The sequence below is a fragment of the Grus americana genome, chromosome 1, assembly GCF_028858705.1.
Source record: "Grus americana isolate bGruAme1 chromosome 1, bGruAme1.mat, whole genome shotgun sequence".
Taxonomy (NCBI): Eukaryota; Metazoa; Chordata; class Aves; order Gruiformes; family Gruidae; genus Grus; species Grus americana.
In genome coordinates, this window is record NC_072852.1 from 150,564,658 (window position 1) to 150,587,406 (window position 22,749).

At 38.8% G+C, this 22,749-nt stretch overlaps 1 protein-coding gene across 1 annotated transcript in view; it reads right to left on the reverse strand.

Moving 5' to 3' along the window:
- Positions 1–1,447: 1,447 nt before the first annotated feature.
- The window catches only part of UXS1 (UDP-glucuronate decarboxylase 1), a 62,393-nt gene continuing 41,091 nt past the window's right edge, over positions 1,448–22,749 (reverse strand). Inside the window, exons 10-15 of the mRNA XM_054842341.1 lie at positions 13,744–13,863; positions 9,325–9,368; positions 8,051–8,111; positions 6,532–6,589; positions 4,365–4,468; positions 1,448–2,280 (exon numbers count right to left, since the gene is read on the reverse strand). Coding sequence (XP_054698316.1) covers positions 2,149–2,280; positions 4,365–4,468; positions 6,532–6,589; positions 8,051–8,111; positions 9,325–9,368; positions 13,744–13,863 — 519 coding nt within the window. The 3' untranslated portion in view covers positions 1,448–2,148. The remainder of the gene's footprint in view (positions 2,281–4,364; positions 4,469–6,531; positions 6,590–8,050; positions 8,112–9,324; positions 9,369–13,743; positions 13,864–22,749) is intronic.

A 22,749-nucleotide genomic window follows, 5' to 3' on the forward strand; every position in this document is an offset into this window, starting at 1 on the left:
AACCTAAAAAGCTTTTAAATTCCTATCTGTAGTATCCAAACGTTCAGACTTCCTGAGGGATTTTTTTTTTTTTTAAATGCACATTTTGCACTAGTCTCCAGAAGCATGCTTGTTCCAGTACGGTTTATATATTTTGCACTGAAGTCATCGGATTAAATGAAAAACAAGTGCTGGAAGTAACAGCTGGTACCCACAGCTCCCATTTATTCTCAATGGCTGCCCTAAATGCCGGACTAGGGTTGCACCCTTGTGCACCGCCTCTTCACAGATGCTTTGGCATCCAATGGCACAATCTGCATGAGAAGTAAAACATAAGGAGAAAGAGCACCTTCCCCCAAATATAACCGAGAGCTTAAGGGTTAAAACCACCGTGCCGGAAGCTGATTAACAGTTCTCGCCACAGAACTATTAAAGAAATGGGCATTACTTTCACATACATCCAGCTGTGGCTTTGAGTATAGGGAAAGGCTGTGCTTTGTGAGTGTATCGGTAATGACAGGTTACAGGCACATTTGGAGCACGCACACCACAGTGTACTTTTCAGGCCATTTAATATGGAATAAATGCCCAGATCAAATACCTAGAAAAGGGTTTCAAACAAAAAGCAGACCTCAAGCTGCTCAGCTGTGAAAAGATGGAGGCAATGTGTAATACCTAAATTCTACCTCTGAGTCCAGACAGGAAAATGCTCCCTGGCTCCCCCATCTTAGCTGCATGGCAGATTTCCACTGGAAGAAAACCTGGGAAGAAACCATTTTGTCTTAATAGGATCACTGCAGCCCTGGTCCAGGCAGGGCACACAAACGAACACAGCAGCCCCACCACTGCTGGAGTCCTTGGGAACTTTACCAGGCAGAATGGATGACACTCCAAGCCTTGCAAGCACCATGAGGCTCTGGAGGATGGCACGCTCGGACAAGGGGGCCTGAATGGCCACACTGCTCCCAGCATCCTCCCTGGGCCCGGGCGTCCAGTCATTGCTACGGGTAACTCCCACTTTGACCATCAACCTAAAGATACTCGAAAGCTAATGAAACATCAAGGTTTAATGAGATGCAGTCAAGGGCAGTTAGTAAAAATAAGGGGAATTGGATTTTTTAGTTTGTTTCTTTTTTTTGTTAAGACAGGCATAGTTATCGAAGTTGAAAGCATTTACTGGCAATTAGATAACTGCTTAAATTAGAAACTCTATGCTTTAAAGAAAATCTTATACTCCTGCATCACTATCAACTACCTGAACTGGAATACATGATGATGTTTTTGTCCGATCTATTTCAACAGACATCCTGCAGCCCTTCCTATATATCTGTTAAGAGACAAGCAATGAAAGACCAATGTTATTGACTTTAAGCCAATTATCTACAGACTGTTACTTTCTAATTAATATACAATAAATGCACAGAATGCCAGAGAAGTTCCCACAGTGAAACCCCAAAACTAGTAAAGAGAAGTTTCAATATTTTATTAAAATAGCATATTCAACCACTGTAACCAATAATACATTAACTTTATTCCCAGAGTACGCACAACACAGTAGTGATTCAAAATATCCTTATTCATGGTAATCAATGAAAATAGCTCAAATTCAAGTGTACAACTAAAACTAAACCTTTGAAAAAATCTCTCCTTTAAAGAATACATAAAGCTCTCATACAGAATTCTTTTAAACTCCTCTATATTTAGATGTCAGTGTCTCTCACCTGACAATACCACTAGCTTTTTTCTTATGCATAGTAGAACATCTCATATTTTATAGTACCCATTTTATAAATAAATTGGCATTTTCCATCCCGTTTGTGTTTATCCTTAGCTTCACAAAGAAACCAGTAAATAAAACTGTCAAGGACAGTCACAACAAAATGATCTCACAGCAAGATATAAAACTTGAAGATACTAAAAGATGCTTCTACTCTATTTTACATAAAAAGACAGATTTAAAAAGTGCAAGGCAAGATTTGCAGGGGAAGGGGAATATTTGTTTGTTATTTTTAGGCACATCCACTTCTTTAAAGCAAGCTTCAGAATGAAATTCCAGTTTGTTCTTCATGATACCTGTTTCAAAGTCTCTCTCAAAAAAAAAAAAAAAGAAAAGAAAAAAATACATCCGTCTAATGTCAAGCAGGGAATTTCCTGTCCAACTGAGAGTCTTCAGTTATGTCTTGTTCTTCCTTTTTTCATCCTTGCGGGTTTTGGTTTGGGAATATACTGATTATTCGCCTGATACTCAAGTTCTTTACGGAAGTAATGAATTGCTTTATTCAAACCTTCTTCCAATGGGACCTGTTCTCAAAAGTAAGGAGAGAATCATATCACTCTAAGTTCACATCAGCTCTTTTCACAATGGTATCGTTTTTAATACAGCTATCAAAAGACTGCTACGAAGTCTCATTCTTAGCCAATGTAAGTACTAACAGCACCACGTACTGGTTAAATCTCTGCACTGCTGTTAGCTTTTAAACAGCAGATATATTTTCTGACGTAGTAAGTAAAAAACCCCAACAAATTTAAATCTCATCAGATGGTTATGATTGGTCTGTTTAGTGTCAAAACAGACTTACATAATTCTACTTTCAATTCATAATACATTGAAAGAGATAAGCACACAGAAATTTAAGCCCCTTCTGTTTTTAATGATTAAAGATCCTCTTTCACAGAATCTCACAGAATGGTATATACCACAGAAAAGTATAATGGTGGTGGTTTGGTTTTGTTTTTTTTTTAGTTTTTATTTCTTCAGTGCTTCATTGATATACAGAAAAAGGGATATAAATTATCATCCAGTACCTCATTTGATATTCTTAAATCCTATACAAATAATTGTAATTCTTCATATTATATGCCTGTATTTAAACAGTGATTTGTAGACAGGAACAACAGAAATACTACCCACTTTTCCCAGGAGCCATAGGCTCTGACATGCTTGCTGATAACCATCATCAATACAGGAGGATAAAATAGCAGCACAAAACCAACTGGCCTTGATGTACCAACACTGTACTGCTACTTCAGAGTAAGTTTTGGTACTGACTGTGCCAAACACAGAAGGTCAGAAGTATAAAAGTTAACTGTTTTAAACCTTTTGTGACAGTAACACTTGCCATCATCCTTGTGCTTCCAGGCATAGTCTACTAATATCCGGTGCCCCTGTGAATCCTTTCAGAAGGGTTTGGAGCTACCTTTTTCTATTAATAGGCTTACATTTATGAGATAGCTTCACATGTTTCCTGGAAAGATTTTTGTCTGCAAATCTAAAAAAGCCTACAAACCACTGTCCTAGCTAGAATGGGGAGCTGGCTGAGAAAGTCAAACCCTTTCTGGGGATTAAGTAGACTTTGTCTCCCCAAACCAAGCAGCTCTTCTCATCACCTATGCCTGGTTATACGCTTGCACACTTAACTTCACCAAAAAGGCCGAGAAAGGAAAAACCAGCAACCACGGGCATTTTGCATTTCTTGCACATTAGCTGTGCAGAACAACCACAATCCTGACAGCACCTCAGATGGCTGGTAACTAAGCTTTGGAGATGGACAGACATTATTGTGGATGGTGAGATATTAGATTAACCCTGAGCACATTTTGAGCTTATCAACACACAGAACACAGCTCTGAACATCTCTACGTATGATACCCGTTAGTCCAAAATAAGGGTTTCTTATTCTGGTTTACTTCAGTCCACCAGAATAAAAATAAAAAATAATAATAAAAAAATCAAAATGTGTTATCTCTCTCTGGCTAGCTTCTGTTTTGCCCGAGTTTCACTTATTTCCCTTTAAACAAAGGCTAAAAACCAGAACACTTTTCTAGTGCTTATATTTCTCCTTACTAATCCAAACAAACTTTTTGGTTACAATGATGTTACAGATCATCTTAAAAACAGTCTTACCCCAAAGATTTTCTAAAAATATTTTAATAAAATAAAAGCATTTTTTTCCTTCCATAATGCATGCTACCACAGCAAAACAGGATTGAGGATTGCAACAACAGTAAACTCATTAGCTCCCATAACTATGTACCACATATTTCAAAGGATTCATCTAGCTTACAGAAAGGCAGATACTTTATAATATGCATGTGAAAAAGTTAAAATGCCTATCCTAAAACTAGGAAAGTTTTTTTCTACTTAAGTCTATTACAAATGCCAATATGCTCTTCTGCATGGCACAGGCCATACAGTCCTACCCAGCAATTCTTGAATTGTGAGCTAAAGCTACATATGAGAGACAGCCTTTCAAACAACTGTCCTGGAGATTGTGTTAAGCGGATATTCTGAGAACCGAAACGTATCATTATCATGTGGTCCTCACCCATCCCCCTCTGCCTCCCTGTGTTTTTGTACCCAACAATAGTAACACAGCTATACGTACCACAGGTTCCCAGCCAAGCAATAACTTGGCTTTTCTGATGTCAGGTTTTCGTTTCTGAGGGTCATCCTGAGCTTCTGAGAGAAACTGGATTTCACTCCCACTGCCTATGAAACAAGACACTGTGCATTATCATCCACAATTCACTATGCTTTGCATTTACGTCTTTCCTACCTCTATTGGAACATCAAGTCTTTCTGCAGCTTTCTGCTTCATGATTCTATCACTGCAATGCTTTCCACACACTGCTACACTGCATGCAACAGCTGGGTGAACTAGCTGTCCCACAGCAACATGGATCCACAAAACACATCACAAAGCTTTCAGCATGGATTCACAAAAAGGAAGTTATGCTTGACCAGTCTGATAACCTTCTACCATGAAATGCCTGCATCAGTAGCCAAGGGCAGAGCGGTGGATATCATCTACCCCGACTTCAGCAAGGCTTTTGACACTGTCTCCTATAACATCCTTATTGAGGGCTGGATGAGCAGACAGTGAGGTGGATTGAAAACTGGCTGCGTGACCAGGCCCAGAGGGTGGTGATCAGTGACACGAAGTCTAGTTGGAGGCTGGTAACTAGTGGTGTACCCCAGGGGCCAATACTGGGTCAATACTGAGTTGCTGATACACCAGAGGGCTGTGCTGCCATCCAGAGGGACCTTGAGAAAGGAGGCTGGAGAAAGGGGCTGACGGGAACTTCATTAAGGAAGTTCAAGTGCATCTGGGGAGGAACAAGCCCAAGGCACCAGTACATGCTAGGGAGCAACCAGCTGGAAAGCAGCTCAGCAGGAAAGGACCTGGGGCTCCTGGTGGACACCAAGTTGAATACAAGCCGGCAACGTGCCCTTGCCACAAAGAAGGCCAATGGTATCCTGGGCTGCAGCAGGAGGAGTGCTGCCAGCAGTTCGAGGGAGACCTTCTCCCTCTACTCATCATTGGTGAGATACATATGCAGTGCTGGGTCCAGTGCTGGGCTCCCCAGTACAAGAGACGTGGACATACTGGAGAGAGTACAGTGAATGGCTACTGAGATGATGAAGGGACTGGAGCATCTCTTCTATGAGGACAGGCTGAGAGAGCTGGGACTGTTCTGCCTGAACAAGAGAAAGCTCAGGGGATTTTATCTATGTGTATAAATACTTGAAGAGAGGGGGTGAAGAAGAGGGAGCCAGGCTCTTTTCAGTGGTGCCCAGTGACAGGACCAGAGGCAGCGGGTACAACCTGAAACACTGGAGGGTCCCTCTTAACATCAGGAAACACTGTTTTACTGTGAGGGTGACCCAGCACTGGCACAGGTTGCCCAGGAAGGCTGTGGAGTCTCCATCCTTGGAGATACTCAAAAGCCATCTGGACATGGTCCTGGGCCACTGCCAGCTGTAGGTGGCCCTGCCTCAGTAGAAGAGTTGGACCAAATAACCTCCAGAGGTGCCTGCCAACCCTAACTACTCTGTGATTCTGTTAGCACTTTTGCATTGTAAAAGGCCTTCACTTCCTCTTTGCCCATATTCTCCAGTCTGATTTACATAGCCAACATAGTACTTGCCTTTCCTCAGGACAATACACAGGAACAGGACAATTTCTCTAACCAAATCTAGCCAATGTTTTACATGCCATGTTACTGTGGGATTTTATGGATGTAGAACTAAACCACCTCTCTGGGTTGACTGAAATAGATCAAGTTGTTGGTGAACAAACAGAGAAAGACTGTCACGACAGCATGACGTTTTTAATGGCAGTTGAAGGAGAACAGCATGCATTATTGCGAAGAACCGCTTTGCTGAAATATCTGTATTTCAGCTAAGATTACGTTATGCAAGACATTTCCATTCATGTGTTTTACATTTCATTTATGTATTGTCCTTGTGCCAAAGCAAAGCTAAAAAAATGCATTAACTTTATACAAAGTAATGGGTATAGATTGCACAGATACACAGAAAGAATGTATTCATTCTACTGTTCATGCAATATTTTACATACAATTGGGAGGATTTGGATTATCTTATTAATATTTAATTATATGATCAGGATACAATTAAATGCCTTTGTAAAATTATTAAGAAATCCAAAGACCAATTAGATTATCCCTATATTACACTAATCAAGTAATAAACATCTAATGACAAGAAGTACTTCATAAGCTTTACTAAGAATTACTTATCATACTCACCAACAAGTTTTTTAATTAACTGGGCAAATTCTAGGATAGTGTGCTCTTCTGGGTTTCCCTAGAAATAGAAGGAATATTCATTAATATAATAGTTAAGCACCTTATGACATGCTAGTTTTCTGACATGATATGATTCTAACAGGGTCATGTTAAGCTCTGAAAAAGCTAAACGTTATGCCTTATTCCTACTTTGATGAAAAAAAAAGTAACTTTGGCAAGCTTCATACTCATTAGAAAAGTTGCCCTCTATTACATTTGCCTTGGTAGTTGAATGTATGTAGGGAGGTGCCCAAAAAAAATCAGTCTGCAAAGAATGGGCAAATGCACAATGACAGTAAAGGCGTATGCCACTCAGCAGCCCACACAACCACATCATCAGTTTGAAATTTGCATTCAAGAGCTTTGCTGAGTTGAGGACAGATGATATAATGAAGTATGCTAAATTCTCAGTTCATCCAAAGTTAGGAAACCGAACCAATTTAGCTGCTAACAATTGCTTCCATGTTTACTACAGCTTATGTATCAATACGTATAAGGGCTACTTGCTTTCCTATACAATGTTCCTTTTCTTAACTTACTTTTTTTTTTTAAACCAACTTGCATGTGAACTCCTGATCAACATTTCAGAACAAAATGCTGAAAGCTTCGTATTAGCATTAGCTCACCTTCATCAGATTCAATTCCCTCCATCCCTAGCTTTTCTTGTAAAACTTTTCTTTACTACATCTTGTTTGACCTATAGCTGAACATTTAGATACATATAATTTAAATACTGAATTTTCTGGAGATGAAACATGTGATGGGGTTTAAAAATATCAGCATTTGAATAGCAACATCAAAATGAATTCATGGCCACAGGAAAAAAAAAGGAAAATCTAGTGAACAACTGTCCTGCAGAGCTGAATATCTGATTTGGCAAAAGTTGGCATACATGGAAATGACCTGGCATATACATCCTTTTTCTATTTTTATATCCACCGCTGAGAATAAGGTGACAACAAATGGGACAGAACAAAAATCTCATTCAAAACGTTAAGTTGTAAGCAGCCTTAATCAATATTAGAAAATTACATAATCAAATACTATCCTGTTTCTAATCAAGTAATGAAGTAATTTCTAATTAGAGTTAAGTATTCATTCAGTGCTTTTTTTCATTAAAACCAGGCTTCAATCATTTGCTTGGCGTATCTTGCGTGTCCCCCTCTGCTCACATTTTTTGTTTGGGTTTTTGTTTTTCCTTTTTTTTCCCCTCCATATTCTAATTACGTCTTTTTGCTAAAACAAATGAAATCATAACTCTAGAAAATATATCCTGTTCTTGGAACTTCAGCATCTCAACATCTAGGGGTTTAAAATCTTCTTATTTATCAAGAAAATACATGGAAGAATATATTGTTCATAATGGAAAGAGCTTTTTTCCTCCATTTATTTCTTCTACAAATCAGCATCAGTGACGAGGAAGAAAACAGAGGTGATGTTGGCCACTGCGCAGTAAACACAGTAGAGCTCTCATACTCACCAAGTTGACAGGACTGCTGACATTGCTGTTCATCAATGCCACCAACCCATTCACAAGATCACTATAAAAAGGGAAGAACAGATTGAGGCAACTTCCACTTCCCTATAAATAATATTCTTGTTTAAAAAGAGAGCTGCCTCCTCAGAGCTCCAGTAAAGCAAATCAGGCAGCTGAGGAATGCTGAAATCACATTTACAGTATATACTTTAATGGGTGCATGTTTTCTCGGCTGTTTGTTCCACATTCCCTATTGCAAGATATACTGAACTGGAGGTTAGTTTGGGATACACTGACTGTAGTTCATCTGAACATATGAAAGAATATTAAAAAAAAAAATCAAGTTACTAAAAACCAATTAATACTTCCTCTTTCCTCCAGTACTCAAGCATATTTAGAGGCCCATTTCAAACAGAACAGAGTAAGTTGCAATACAGAGGCACATTACACCACCACCTGCTTTGCGGTTTGTTATTTGAATTGTCTTCTCGCTTTCAGAAATTCTTAAACTGAGTTTGTTAAAAACCAGTATTTTGGTGTTACCTCCCCCCAGCAAAATAACCCAAAGTTATTTTGGATTATCAGCAACAAACTTAGCAGCTTGCCCCTGGACATGCAAATCCAGATCTATTTCATTATGACTTATAATCAGGAAAGGAGTGGCTACCTTGAACTGATGGGGTTTCCATAGTGTCTATCACCACTGTTACTACTTTCAGCAGAGGGAAAGAACATTTCCAAGCGGAGAATGACTACAACAACCCGGAAGTCTGGCCCGGAAATTCAGCTAGCACAACAGAGCAAAAGATTCTGAGGAACAGATTCATTTTTTCTTAGTGAAAGTACATTCTGGCCTTGCTGCCACTGCAAACATAGCCACAGCAATACTCCCTCAGCTGGTTGCTTCCCCCAGAAGGGGACACACGTGCGTACAGTGCGCACACTGGCCACAGCAGCCCGAAGACACAAGGTGGCAGTATTGCCATTAAATTGCAATGGCTGACAAACTGCTCAGACTTAAAGCAGCATTAAAAACTTACCTGTTACTTGCTGTCCCTTGAAGGGAAGAACATATTGATATTTTAATTCAAAGTTCTAAATCAACTAAATTTTTGTTTCGTGGTATTTTTAAAAACTTCACTGTCTCCCTTCTGAAAGTTAAGCCGGCCTAAGCATAAACATAATTTCTTTGACTAAAATGCACACGCATTTGAAGGTGGCCAAGCTCAAAGAACCATCAAGTGAATTAAGTATCAGACAACACAAACAAGGCTTACCTGACATACTGGAAAGCTCTCGTCTGAGTTCCAGGTCCATAGACCTAAAACCAGATGAAAATAAGAAAAGTTACATAAATATAAAAGTCCCCTCCAGTCCAATTATCTTTTCCTCACCATTCTAGACAAACGTCCCGAGGAGAAACACCTAAGACATAAGCTCAGTGTTGCAGGAATGGAAAAAGATGTGCTTGCAGAGCCTTTGGCAAAGAATCAGTTCTTTGAAGGTCTTTTTCCTCTTGGACGTGTCTCCAGTAAACATATCCTTAAGCATTTTGTTAACCAGAACTCTGGATGTAGGAAACATTCTCAGAGATGTAGGACAGAGTGATGCTTTGTCCTCTCCTGGAACACTGAAAGAGGCTGCAGCATGCACTAAGCCAGAAAAGAGCACTAAATATTTAAAGCAAACCTCAGAATACTAAGATGTGGTTATGATGAGCAATTTTGATTTGCTCATTAACAACAGCTAACTTCAAAGAGACCAGCAAATGTTAGTGGTCTCTAAAAAAATTGTTAAGAAAAACAGCACTGTAAGCATTTAAAGGAATCAGAAACAAACAAAAAATTATCATATGAATCTCTAAATATGAATCTCTATCTGGGGAAATGAGATCTAGTGGCTACAACTTTGGAGCAAGTTGTTTAAGTTCAAAACAGATATTAAAACATGCCTAAAGTGAACATAATCAGATATCAGATAACATTCATACTTAAATTCTTAAAGTTATCAGTAGCATATTTAAGTGGGGAAAACACTTATGTGGGGGGACACACATCTTACCACCAACCTGCTACAACAGAAAAGCTTTTTGAAGGACAGAATAGAAAGCATGTTTGTTTTCCTAGGGAACAGGAAAGACAATGCAATTGTTATACATAGAATCATAGAATGGTTTGGGTTGGAAGGGACCTTTAAAGGTCATCTAGTCCAACCCTCTGCAATGAGCAGGGACATCTTCAGCTAGATCAGGTTGCTCAGAGCCCCATCCAACCTGACTTTGAATGTTCCCAGGGATGGGGCATCTACCACCTCTCTTGGCAACCTGCTCCAGTGTTTCACCACCCTCATCGTAAAAAATTTCTTCCTTAAATCTAGTCTGAGTCTACCTTCTTTTAGTTTAAAACCATAATCCCTTGTCCTATTGCAACAGGCCCTACATGCCATGATCTGTCACTTGGTAAATCTGCTGCAATCAAAAGAGTTCACATTTCAGTAGGCATTGGGTAAGATCAGGGGTTTAAGAGTTTACCCAATAACTGATTGCAAGAGGAATGCACCAGGAAAGCACACTGACAGCCTGATGGCCTCTCAAAGCAAACAGGAAGACGATTTTATGTATGTATAGAGCTTCCTGCTTGTCTTCTTTTAGCTTGTGGCGTAAGTTTTACATAGCTAAGTTATTTGTGCACGACTTCTGCAAAGTCATCCCTGTGGCTGCTTTTCCTACATGCAGGCAGTGGCTGGAAAATACAATGCAGTTTCCTCCTCCCAATTTCTCTTAATAAACCCTTCCTTTACAACAATACAAAGCAATGATGGTCATGTTTGTATAGGCTAGACTTTCTTCGAATTAAAGAGATTGTTTTCTCAAGAGATTACTTACTCCATTTGAACAACTATTTTGAACCAAGAGAATGAATACACTCAGTTTCTAATAAGTCAATACTAGGTATTCCTGTCAGCCAAATTCTATGATGATACAAGGCTGAAATGTTTTTTTCTTCAAATTACTGCTTCTTGCTGATTATTCATTTATTTCACCTGATCAGCTGAACAACTCTCTCCTTAGTTTTTTTCTCATATCCAGTAGTTTTCAATGTCAGACAGTTACTCACTAGAGAACAGTGATACTGGGCAAAATGTTCTATTTTATCCTCTATTACATTCTTGATGAAGTCTAGACAGCATGGCACTTACAGAAGAGGAAAAAAAAAAAGCTTTCAATATTCCCTCCCACAGAACAGCACTGACTTGAGATTTCTCTTATTGATGCTCTGAAATATCCCATAGAATGCATGTTTTCAAACAAGATAGCTGCTTCATATTTAGTAAGGCTTCACAAAATTTCCAGTTAGTGTTCTCACTCTGTTCTCGATATAAAAGATTACAGGACTACTTTCAATAAAATTGGAGAAATGAAAAAAAAATATGCTTGAAAGGCCAAATATGGCAACAGCTCATTACATGCACTAGGAGAACAAACTTGCAAAATGAAAGTACCTTCTGACCCTCTATAGGCTAGATTAGCCTTGTAAAGAACATTTAAAGGCTCAGACTTTATGCCCCAGGATGCCGTACTGACAAACCAATATATGGTTACATTCGCATTTTGATACAACCAAGTCCTACAAGGAGCAAAAGTCTCGAAGTGAGAAGCTCCGTCTTCTTGACTGCTTCTGTTTGCTTACTGTCTTGCAACAAACAAAACCTGCAGCTTTTGGCAGACACCTGGGCAAAAAAACAAAACTCTTTCTGCAGGAATTTGAATGCTTTTATGTTTATTTGTTTTGCAAGGAACAAAAATACTGAACCCATGTGGTTCTGCAATTAGCCCAATCAGCGCTGAAGAGACTCCTATCAGTACACAGCAGGCAAGCTGGGCTCACTGGTTTTGTTAGCTACCCAAGACTAAGCCCTGACATCTGCAGTCTTAATGCTGACTTATATGACACACTAAATATGATATGTCCTAGTAAACACAGGCCATTAAGCCACAGTCAGCATCACACAATTGCTACCATACTCAGAGCACCAACAGCGCTTTACAGAAAAAAGTAAATCTCTGGGGAAAAAGCAAATCTTTAGGAGATACAGTGAACACAGCATTGAAATTAATACAGGATTGTTACTCTGAAATAATCACAGGCCTAAACCCAAAATTTAGCAATGGTTAGGAACAACAGAGTAGCCAAGATGCATCACTGATGATATTAAAAAATAATAATAGATTGCCTAAGTTAACAATCACTGATAAACAGCAAGCAAGCAAATGCTGACCTCCAGAGAAGACCAATCTTTCAAAAATCATCAGTGTACTTAAGTCAGGTATTGTGCATTGCTTTGCAGACTATACATAATTTGAACTTTTAAAAAAAATTATAAAGAGTTCTAGATTTCACCTGGTCAGTACGGTACCGTCTACTACCCAAGTTTTGCAGTGGGTAGCTATAGTTTGGCATATCATTTTTAAAAGATTAAAAGTAAGGGGAGATCTATCACAGGACACCAAGCTTCATCTTGCCTGGGCATGACTTATTCCCTGGTCTAGACTCTTCAATGCTCTATCCAGTTTCAGATTTTGCTCTACAAGAATCATGGTAGTGGGAGCTGCCACAAAAGTTTCATCCTTTTCCTCCTTGGATTATCTGCACTCTCCTAGAGGAATTCCTGGCTGAACTCTGGATTTTATAGTCTCCAATAGAAGGAATGCTGTCTAAATCTCAAGATAGCTGCCCTGTGGAGGTACTAAGCAACACTTTTAGCTATTTAGCAGAAGGCTTTGAGTGATTTCCTGGCACTTCACTCTTCTAATCTAGGCAATATTATCAAATATTTATATGAAATTTCTGTTGTATGTCACATAAATTGTAAAAGTTTCCATGAGCTCACAACTGATCTCAGATTTCAAACTACTTTTTCCTGTTTCAGGATGCCTCCTAATTTACTTTACATATCCTCGTTATTTTATAGCAGTAAACTAAACAGGATCAGGGCATAGGTCAGGCACTGTCTGTATTTCTAAATTACCAGCAGCACCTTTTGCAGAATATTGGCCTGTGCCAGCCCTTGCTCTCCCAGACAATGTTGTGACATTGCTTAAGCATTATCAAGGGCCAAGGAGCATTCACAGCAAACAATTTGGATATGGCAACTTGTTTCAGCAGGACAACTTAGCTGTAAAGATGTGGGCCATGCCACAACACTTTGTCAATGGCAAGAAAAAACAGTCCTGGCCTACTAATACGTGAAGGCCTTTAACGTTACCTTATGCAGGGAAAATTTAGGCTAATCTCCAAGCTTGCAAAAAGACAGTTAGATACCTAACTTCCAAAAAGGGTTTGGAGAAAGCTCCTCAACAGGAAGAGGTACCAAAACATGATTCTGTAAACACTGTCATGCCGTGTTCCCACAGAGGAGTTGTGACAAAGGTTCAAGTTCAGGATGACTAAAACACTTTCTCAGATTGCAACTGGTAGCCTTGTTTCTTCTCTCTGGTAGAGGAACACCAATACCATCAACAGAGCACATCTTTGCATATATAATTCTATACACTTAAGCTTGATATACTGAAAGATTTGATTTTTCAGAGCGGGGGGAAACCTCAGTGTTTTCTAAAACCTAGCCTCTTTCATAGCACATGAGGATAGGATATAAAGACAAACAACTCTTCATATCACTGAGAGGTCATTACTTACTGTTAGTGGTTCTCCCTGGAGAGCTTGTAGGATAAAATTACTGACAACTCTACCATCGTTCATATGCATTCGAGGACCGAAAGTATTGAATATTCTGGCAACCCTCACTTCAACTCCTTCCTGTAAGCAAAGAAAAAAAGAATTGTTATTACCTTAATAAAAGCATCTGTCTTCCTAAAAGTGCAAATTAACTCTTCCCTGCCCAAAAGCTTTCTTAAGAATCCCTCTTACAGCTTAAACATGCATTGTTTTCTCACCATGAAACACTTCTAACTTCTCATCAATGCTACTGGAAACCGTAGTGCATACAGCATGGTAATTTATACTAGTTCTCAGTACTTGTAACGCAAATTCTAAATCAGTGCTAGAACAGCTGATAATATCAGCAACGCATTTTCTTCAAACAAGAACTTTAAGATTTTTCAGTAGTACCCTTCCAACACCAACTTATTTCACCCGGGACTTATCTACATTTTTTGCACATAAGTGAAGTCTCACAATCACCAGATATAGTAGCAACGTAACATTTCCAAAGATTTGAAAAGTTGAACACTTCAGATAAGTATGTTTACCCATGCTATAAAGCAAGTGGCTTTGTAACCACAGCCACAATGTTTCTTAGCTCCCTGCTACTTACTAGGCTATGTAAATACATGCATTACAATCCAGGTCTCTTCAATGGCTTAGTTTTTTCCAAGAAATGTTTCTATCATTCCCAGAAGTCCTTTCTGTAGGATATTTTGCAAATCTTCAAAGCAAAATGCAACAAATATGTGAAATTGGAAACTGGACAAGTGTATTATTGGCACATCTGTGGCTGAAGGTCACATACACTTCAGTCAGGAGAGACCTGGAAACACATTTTTCTTGGAAATAAATGTAGCTCCACGTACACGAGAAATTTGCAGAAAAATCTAATCTTCTCTCTTAGGTCTCCAAGTGATTCATCAACAAATGAATCCTCAAAGAAGTTTTGTGAAAGCAATAGCATTAGCTTTTTACAGATGAGAGAGTGAGAGAGGCAAAAGGCACATTTAACACTTTAGCTATTACTTGGTGTTGAGAAATGGGAACACCAAGCAGTATAGGTAAAGCCCAACACTTCCTAGTATGTAGAAGGCCAAACAACACCCTGTTCTGTGTAACTGTAGGTAATGTTTCAGTCACCATGATCAAACGTTGTTTATATTTGCAACTGAATTGTAAACTAACAGTAACCAGGGAGGTAACTATTGTACCATAAAAAAAGCTAGTCTTGGGTTTTTATCACACAACAAGTTTGCATCCACAACAGGGCCAAAAAAATAACCTCGCAACACCCACCTGGCCCTGCTGAGAAACCCTGTACAGAGCCTAAGTGCCTTCCCACCCAAAATGCATCAGTTGGGAACATTTTCTTTATTTCCTGTTAGCTAAAAAAGCAGTGTAACATGTCAAACATATACTTCCAGCACAATATTCAGAGTCTTCTCAATGCTTTCACTGTATCTGGAAAAATATACTGATAGAGTTTCTCATTCTTTTGCTTTGCCCAGCACTCTACCTTAAAAAGGACACTGACTTCTTCAGGGAGGGATTGTATTTCATGGGGGCTTTCCAGATATTGCCATTAATAACAAGTACAGAAAATGAGGCACTTGGAAGCTAGTACTCAAGATAAAAATAACTCATTAAACAATGCTGACCAAAAAGCCTCTCTTGTACTGCACAAGCTACGGCAGCAGCCTTGTTTTCCAGTATTGGCTGGAAACTAGCGAGGGATCTAGAAAAGAAAAATAACACATTCTCTATAGGCATTTGCTCATAGCCACAGTGAATCCAGTATTTCTTCTCCCTTCTGTTTATTCCCCTCCCCCCACTGTAACGCTGTCTTTTAAAATAACTTTTTATTTATAGTGTCATCTAGCAAAGCTTTCCTCTGCAGCCTACTGCTTTGAAAATCTATTTTCTAAGCAGCTGAATTTCCATTTGTGCCTGTAAAACTGGGAGCTATCTTCTCAAAAGAAGCTTTTCCACAAAGTGATTTTGGAGCCAATAATTTAAAAATTGTCCTAAGTTTCCTTTTGCCATTTCATGAACATCTCCTTTGAAGCTATTTTTTTTGCATGTTGAGTAACTCTCCAGCCTTTTTTGTATTAACTGCCTGCAAATACTTATGGTACACTCCTACTTATGTCCTGTTACACTGAGTATCAACAACAACATTGTTAATTATGACAGACTACCTCATGTACAATATTTTATTCTATCCTAGAGAAAGGGGAAAAACTTCTTTGGCCCACATTTATATTGCTAAACAAAAGAGAGCTTGAGAGTAACCCCTGATGCTGACATCAAATGTGATCAACTGGCTTCTGTCCTCACAGTTTAAGGCTATGCCTTCCTATGGCAGATTAATCAGACAGAAAGTTCCTTCAGCAATCCAAAAACGAGCCCGAGAGCAAGCTAATACAATGCAGCATTGTAGGCTATCAAAATACTTCAGCTCACTCTATTATTTACCAGTATGAACACGTTCACAGAGACCGTGCCTGTACAGATGGAGAGAGAAGACAGAAAAGATGCAAGAAAGGTTGTTATGGCTCACAGAGATACTTCCTCTGAATAAATACTCAGACTATTCTATAGCAGTCAGTCAAAAAGCAGCATTAGTTATCCAATCTCCTCTGCAAGACAAACTTGTCCACAGACTTCAGCATGAGTCTTTACCACTTAGTTCTAGAGATCCCTGCTCCAGAAAGTATCAAGGCATCAAGGATGCTATGATAACATCTTAATTTAAAAAGACATATTTTAGTTTTATAAGCTTTTTAAGAAAAGATATCTCCTTGTGTTGGCTGTCTTACTAATTAACAGTGCTTCCTTCTTTGTAAAGTCTGTGGATCTATCCGAACAGCAGGCATGAATTAGCCCTCCCTGCACACAAAATCAGGAAAGGGAAAGCTGCAATTGTCTGCTCTCCAGCAGACAACTGGATTCACCAACAAAACAAAAAATCTGCCAGGGAAGGCCCAGTTGCACGGATATCACTGTGACCTGACACAAGTCTTCATCAATGTTTCAGCTAAAATTACTAAGATTGTTGCCTGCATCCTTTGCTTTATTAGTGATTCATATTATTTTCCATGTGTTTCAGAGATCATTAACCCTCAAAATTATTCCCAAAACCCTGAATTGTAATCACAGCAAAATTACTAGCACAGCATTCACCAGGATCCGTGATGTGTTTAAGCTACAATACTCTACACTGAGGCTTGGTCCAAGGTAATTTTTATATATATACACTGTCTATTGTCTAAGTAAGAAGTAATTAATTCCTGGTTACTAACAGTGTTTTAAAACAGTTTTGCAAAAGTAGTAATGCTGAGATCTGAATTTCATAAACAGCAAAGCTCCTAAACAAGCTAGAAAGGACAATCACAATCATCTGACTCTACTTTTGGCATAACACAGGTCCCTGAACACAAACAAGGTACACCTCCAGAACTCCTATCTTACAGTTGAAATATTATCATGCTTACAGTTTAACACTGCCCAGACTAGAGAAGCTACGACATCTCTTTGAGGTGTCTTCATACTATTATTTGTACCTCCTTGCTGAAAGTATGTCCATTTCTAGCACATGCCTCAGCTTGCATACCTCTTGTATGTACTGTACGTGGCCAACGCAAACAGCCACAGGCCTGTTCCACCAACACTTTGACAGGAGACGTCATTGGGAAGCTGTCATGCTTTCACCCAGCTGGCAGCTAAAACAACTACACAGCCATTCACTCTCCTACCAGGTGGGACGGGGGGGAGAATTGAAAATGGAAAAAACCCCAAAAACTCATGGGTTGAGATAAAGACTGTTTAATAGGACAAAAAAGGAAATTTAATAATAATAGAATATACAAAACAAGTGATGCACAGAACAATTGCTCACCACCTGTAGACCACCGATACCCAGCTAGTTCCTGAGCCACGGTCTAAAGCCCTGGCCAGCTTCCCCCCAGTTATATACTGAGCATGACGCCATATGGTATGGAATATCCCTTTGGCCAGTTTGGGTCAGCTGTCCTGGCTGTGTCCCCTCCCAGCTCCTTGGGCACCCCCTGCCTTCTCGTTGGCAGGGCAGCATGAGAAGCTGAAAAGTCCTTGACTGCTTGGCAAGAACTAAAAGGAGTGTGTTATGAACATTATTCTCATCCTAAATCCAAAACACAGCACTAGCCAGCTGCTAGGAAAAAAATTAACTCTATCCCAGTTGAAACCAGGACAGAAGGGATGTGTACCCACTTAAGTACATCTATGTCTGAATTACTAGGATATTCCCTTCAGACAGGGCTTTTAACATCATCGAAATACAGTTTTCTAACCTTATCTAAGGTACAAGGTTATTTTGCAATTGTTAACAGCATAGAGCATGTAGAAACAGTAATGATACCAGAGCATTAGCAAAACCATTGTGTCTGAATATGGGCCAGAAGACCTGACAGTTTTTTTCCTGCTTTATTTTCCTATAATTTGGAAATTATAGTATTGCTCTACCGACAGAAAAAAGCCTCCTATTACATCCACACTATGTTTACATTAGGAGTTCTGACAACTTAGGTAAAACAATACAATTTAGAAACAGATACTTAAATAATGAAACTCTCCACTTACAGAGAGGCTCCTATTACTAATGACCCAGTGAAACGACAGGTTGCATTTTTATAATACTGCCTCAGTTACTACAGTGTTCTCCCTTTTTCACCTCACTTCTTCCAACTGAATGTTAGCAACAGATAGCTTTGGAAACCTACATGCCATTTCTGCATTTGTACAGGACCAAACACAATGTTTTGGTTCATGTGCAGAGCTCCTACAGAGCAAAAAAAGAAAAAAAATAAATTAATACAGATAGTTTTAACAGCTCATTAGAAAATGTGCAGATCCATTAATCCAATAGCGCAGAGAATACATACCAGCAGGTTTTAGAAAATGGTAGGACTATCAGAAGGACTGCATGAGGGTAACTGGAACAAGCCAGTTTCAAAAGCTTAGCATTTTTTAACCTCTAAATTATTACAGTTTGCAGGACTTAACTTTATTGAACCATGGGGAAGGATTTTTATCTGTGGTTTCTCTTTTCCAAAGTATAAAAGCCCATTTGTGAACCATGCAGTTATAATGATTGAAAGCAGCACTGTTTCTTCTTTTGAAGTGGAGCCAGTTAATCAAGATAAAAGCGACTAACAACAAACAGTACTTGAAATTTTCAACAGAACTGCCACATTTATTGAGAATATTAATGTAACTGTGAATGTGTGACCTCTCAGACTTTCCAGAGGAAAGGAATTGTGTATGATTTTTTTCTTTTCTTTCTGAATTTCACTGACTTGGTACATAGTAACTCAGATGGGACACTAGTAGCAATGACACCTGCACTTCAGGGTTGCCAATGCCATCTCAGTCAGTAGTGAGAGGGGCTGTAGCATCTCAACTCTACCTCACAGGCAGTGCCCAAGATGTCTGACTGCCTGTAGTATCTTACAGACTCCCCTCTCCAACCTTTGCCTCACTAATATCCAGTTTCCTGGATGTAAAACTCCTCTGCATGGCTTCTAAAAAGCTAAAGGGATCCATGATAGCTCTTAGCACGACAATTTAGCTTTGGCCTGGTATATATCCAACAGTAACCACCATCTGTGTCACTAAAGACTGTTGTCTGGACTTCTGACTATTGCCCCAAAGAGATGCAATACTTCCTCTTCTGCCCCTGTGATGTCAGAACCACAAACAATTAAACTCTATTTTTCTACAAAAAGCATCAATTCTGCATCTTTTCTTAAGCAAACTACTAGCAAACTTTATATGACAACACCAAAAATGAATGCTGCTGGCTTAAGAATAATCTATATTGAGTATCAAGGAAAGAAAATGACAAGCAATAATTAGAGAATACAGGATAAACTCCCAAAAGACATTAAAGCAAACTGCTTTAATTCAACATAGCTATTTGTTTTCAATCTAATTACTCAATAACTACCTGGTTATTCACTATTCAATGCCCTTTCAGTTGCAATTCAATCAACAGTTTTCATTACCCCTACATGTTATATCAAGGCTTTTTATGAAGCAAACTCAATTTGTGAATTAAAGATTAGAGGGAAAGTACAGCTTTCAGAAAACAGAAAATCAGCCTCATGTAGCAATTGCAATGCACTTCTATATTTAACAAATTTCAACATCAGTTTGCATGTGTTATTCTCTCACATTAATTAAATAAACTTCACCTCTAACAGCTTTCCTTTCTTCTGTTACCTACTAAGATTTTTTTAGCACCTTCAGTCTTCACAGTCCCGGTCATAGCATATTATATAATGCACAACACAACACTTGTCCACTTAAAGAAGGTTATACTTAATATTGGATTATAACTCAATTCACTCCTATATGCTTAGAAAGGCATCCAATGGAATTCTTAATTGGAAGATCTACGCTATTCTAAAGCAATTTGAAAACTATCACACCACATCATGTACAACTAAGCCCATTTGCGATCACTGAAGCTTGCAGTCACACAGTTGGTATGAAAAAAGGATGAAGAAAATGGAAGGAGATGAAAAATTTCCCTGCAACATTCCATGGTGACCTGGTATGTTGCTTCAGCTCTGGAGAACTTCCTTACACATCAATGGTATAAGAGGAGAAATTATATCTAGTTAACAAAACACTGGTAATATGCTAAGCATTTAAAATGCTGTGTATTTACATTTACAACATGCCTATGCAAACGTACCAGAATCCTGCCATGAAGGTAGTGTCAGATGCTGACTAGTATTTAAAAAGCAAGAGCTGGAGTGTACATGAATATTTGGATTTTCAGGTAGTTTCATAATTCCAACCACATTTTTTAAAAAGGTTAAATGCGTAGTGAATGGCAACTCTGGAACAAAGCACAAAATCTGTATTGCAGTACTATGTGCTGAAACTTCCCTCCCACCTCTTTATACACCCCCCCGCACCTGTATGTTTTCTCCACCTATATATGTCCAGGAAGACCTTACTTGCATTTGAAAAATGTTGTTCATTTTGGAAAATGGTGGTATTACCTTATCTAGTAAAATAGAAGTTCTGTGGAAGAGAAAAATTACTAGCTGTGCAATCATGTCACATCTATAGCAAGTCACACATCTGTATATGAAGTTTATGCAAAAAAGCACTTTGGAAGGATAGGAAAGGATAGGCAGAATAATAATAAAGATAAGAGTACAGAATGAAGAAAGCAAACAGATCAACAAGCTGTTATTATAAGAGAGCTTCAAAACTATGCCTTTAATCTTGCTAAGGCAATTAAGTGAACTGAAAAAGCCTTTCCAGGAGGGAGTGCTAGCACGTACTGTAAAAGATGAAGAGAAGGGAATTCTGAAGAAGTCTAAGTCAGAGGATGCAACTTGGTTTCCAGATGAACAAGGCATGGAACTAAAACTTCCTGTGGCTTGAGAAAAGTTCCAGAAGCAAGTACTTCCACTCACACTAAGGAGCATGGCTGACCTATGCTCCTATAAGAATTTATGGAGGGAGAGCTGCTCCCAGAAGCCTATAGCAAACATACACTCAAACTATGCACTCAGATGGGATGAGATGAACTTGTGTACATGCTTTGAATTTGTGAGCCCTGTGTTTCTCCAGCAAGTATTTCACTGCCCACCTCTCCGTTCAAGGAGATGCTTCTGTATTACTGAATGCTATACTGCCCTTGGACTCTGATAAAGGAAGTACTGCTGGGCTTGTTTAAAGACAGCAGTTGTGAAGAGGAGATAAAGTCAAGAAATGCTTAATTCATAGGGTCAAAATAAGTGAACAAAACAACATTGCCAGCAGAAAAGAGCACACCAAAAAGGTCTCAGCCAGGACAGGCTACTGAGGAACTCTGACAACTGTGAATAGAGTCATCTTTGACTAGATTCAAGAACTGTTCTGATTCAAACAGCCTGTCTAGAAGTATAATGTAGAAGTTAATTTTTATTTTAAATTTTTTTGAAACATGATTAGGTATTTAAGGTACCTAACAATGTGCATGATCATGGAAATCTTTGGAAGAAGTGACAAGAAAATGCAGAAATAAGCTTGTTTGTTTCTTCTTTTTATTGAACCTGAGAAGATTCTGGAAGTATTTTAGCCTGAAATCCTGTAAATCCAATTGTTTTGGGCTAGGTCACTCCCATCTGAAAACCCTCTTAAAAGCACAAAACTTATTTCCATAGAATTTCCTCACTAGGGAAAGATAATATTTCTTCCACTAGTAACAGTGTATCATCTACACTCTGAAAAAAAAAAAACAAACCCCAAAAAAACCAGCTCAAGAGTGTTTCAGAATATAACTGACTGTGGGACAAGTTCGCGCAGACTTCACTAGGCCATAATAAAGTACAAGAAATATCTCACAGAGCTGCCCCTAGGACGGAGAACTCATTTGCATCACAAATTTTCACTTTATGGGTGCACCACAGTTCCACCTTACAAACCTTTACTACCCTTTGTAAATCCTGCATAAAATTTATGGGATAGAGTCATGACTCATCTTGTGGCTTTAAGATACAACCCATGATTTGCAAAATGACCTGCAGTCTTGCCCTTCTAAAAGAATACTGCAGTGTGTACCACAAAAAATTCAATACCCTACAGCACCAGCATTTCTCATAAAAACTACAATATTCAACTGCGAATGAATTTCCAGACCCACGAGGAATATTCTTCTACAATGAAGTATAGAAGACATCATCCTGAACAAGAGCAGTACCCCACATCGTACCGTAAATGATTTAAAAGAGAACAAAGGAGACACGAACCTTTGCCTTCCCTGTCTGGCAGAAGAGATAAGAGAAAATTACTACAACCTCTGTACTAAAATACCATCCCTAAAGTCCTACCACTTAAGTTTAATTCTGTTTTCAAGGTTTTTAAAAGTCCTTAGTATTTTATCATTGGAAAGTTTAAATTCTACAAAATATACTACCTTCGATTGATTTATACCTT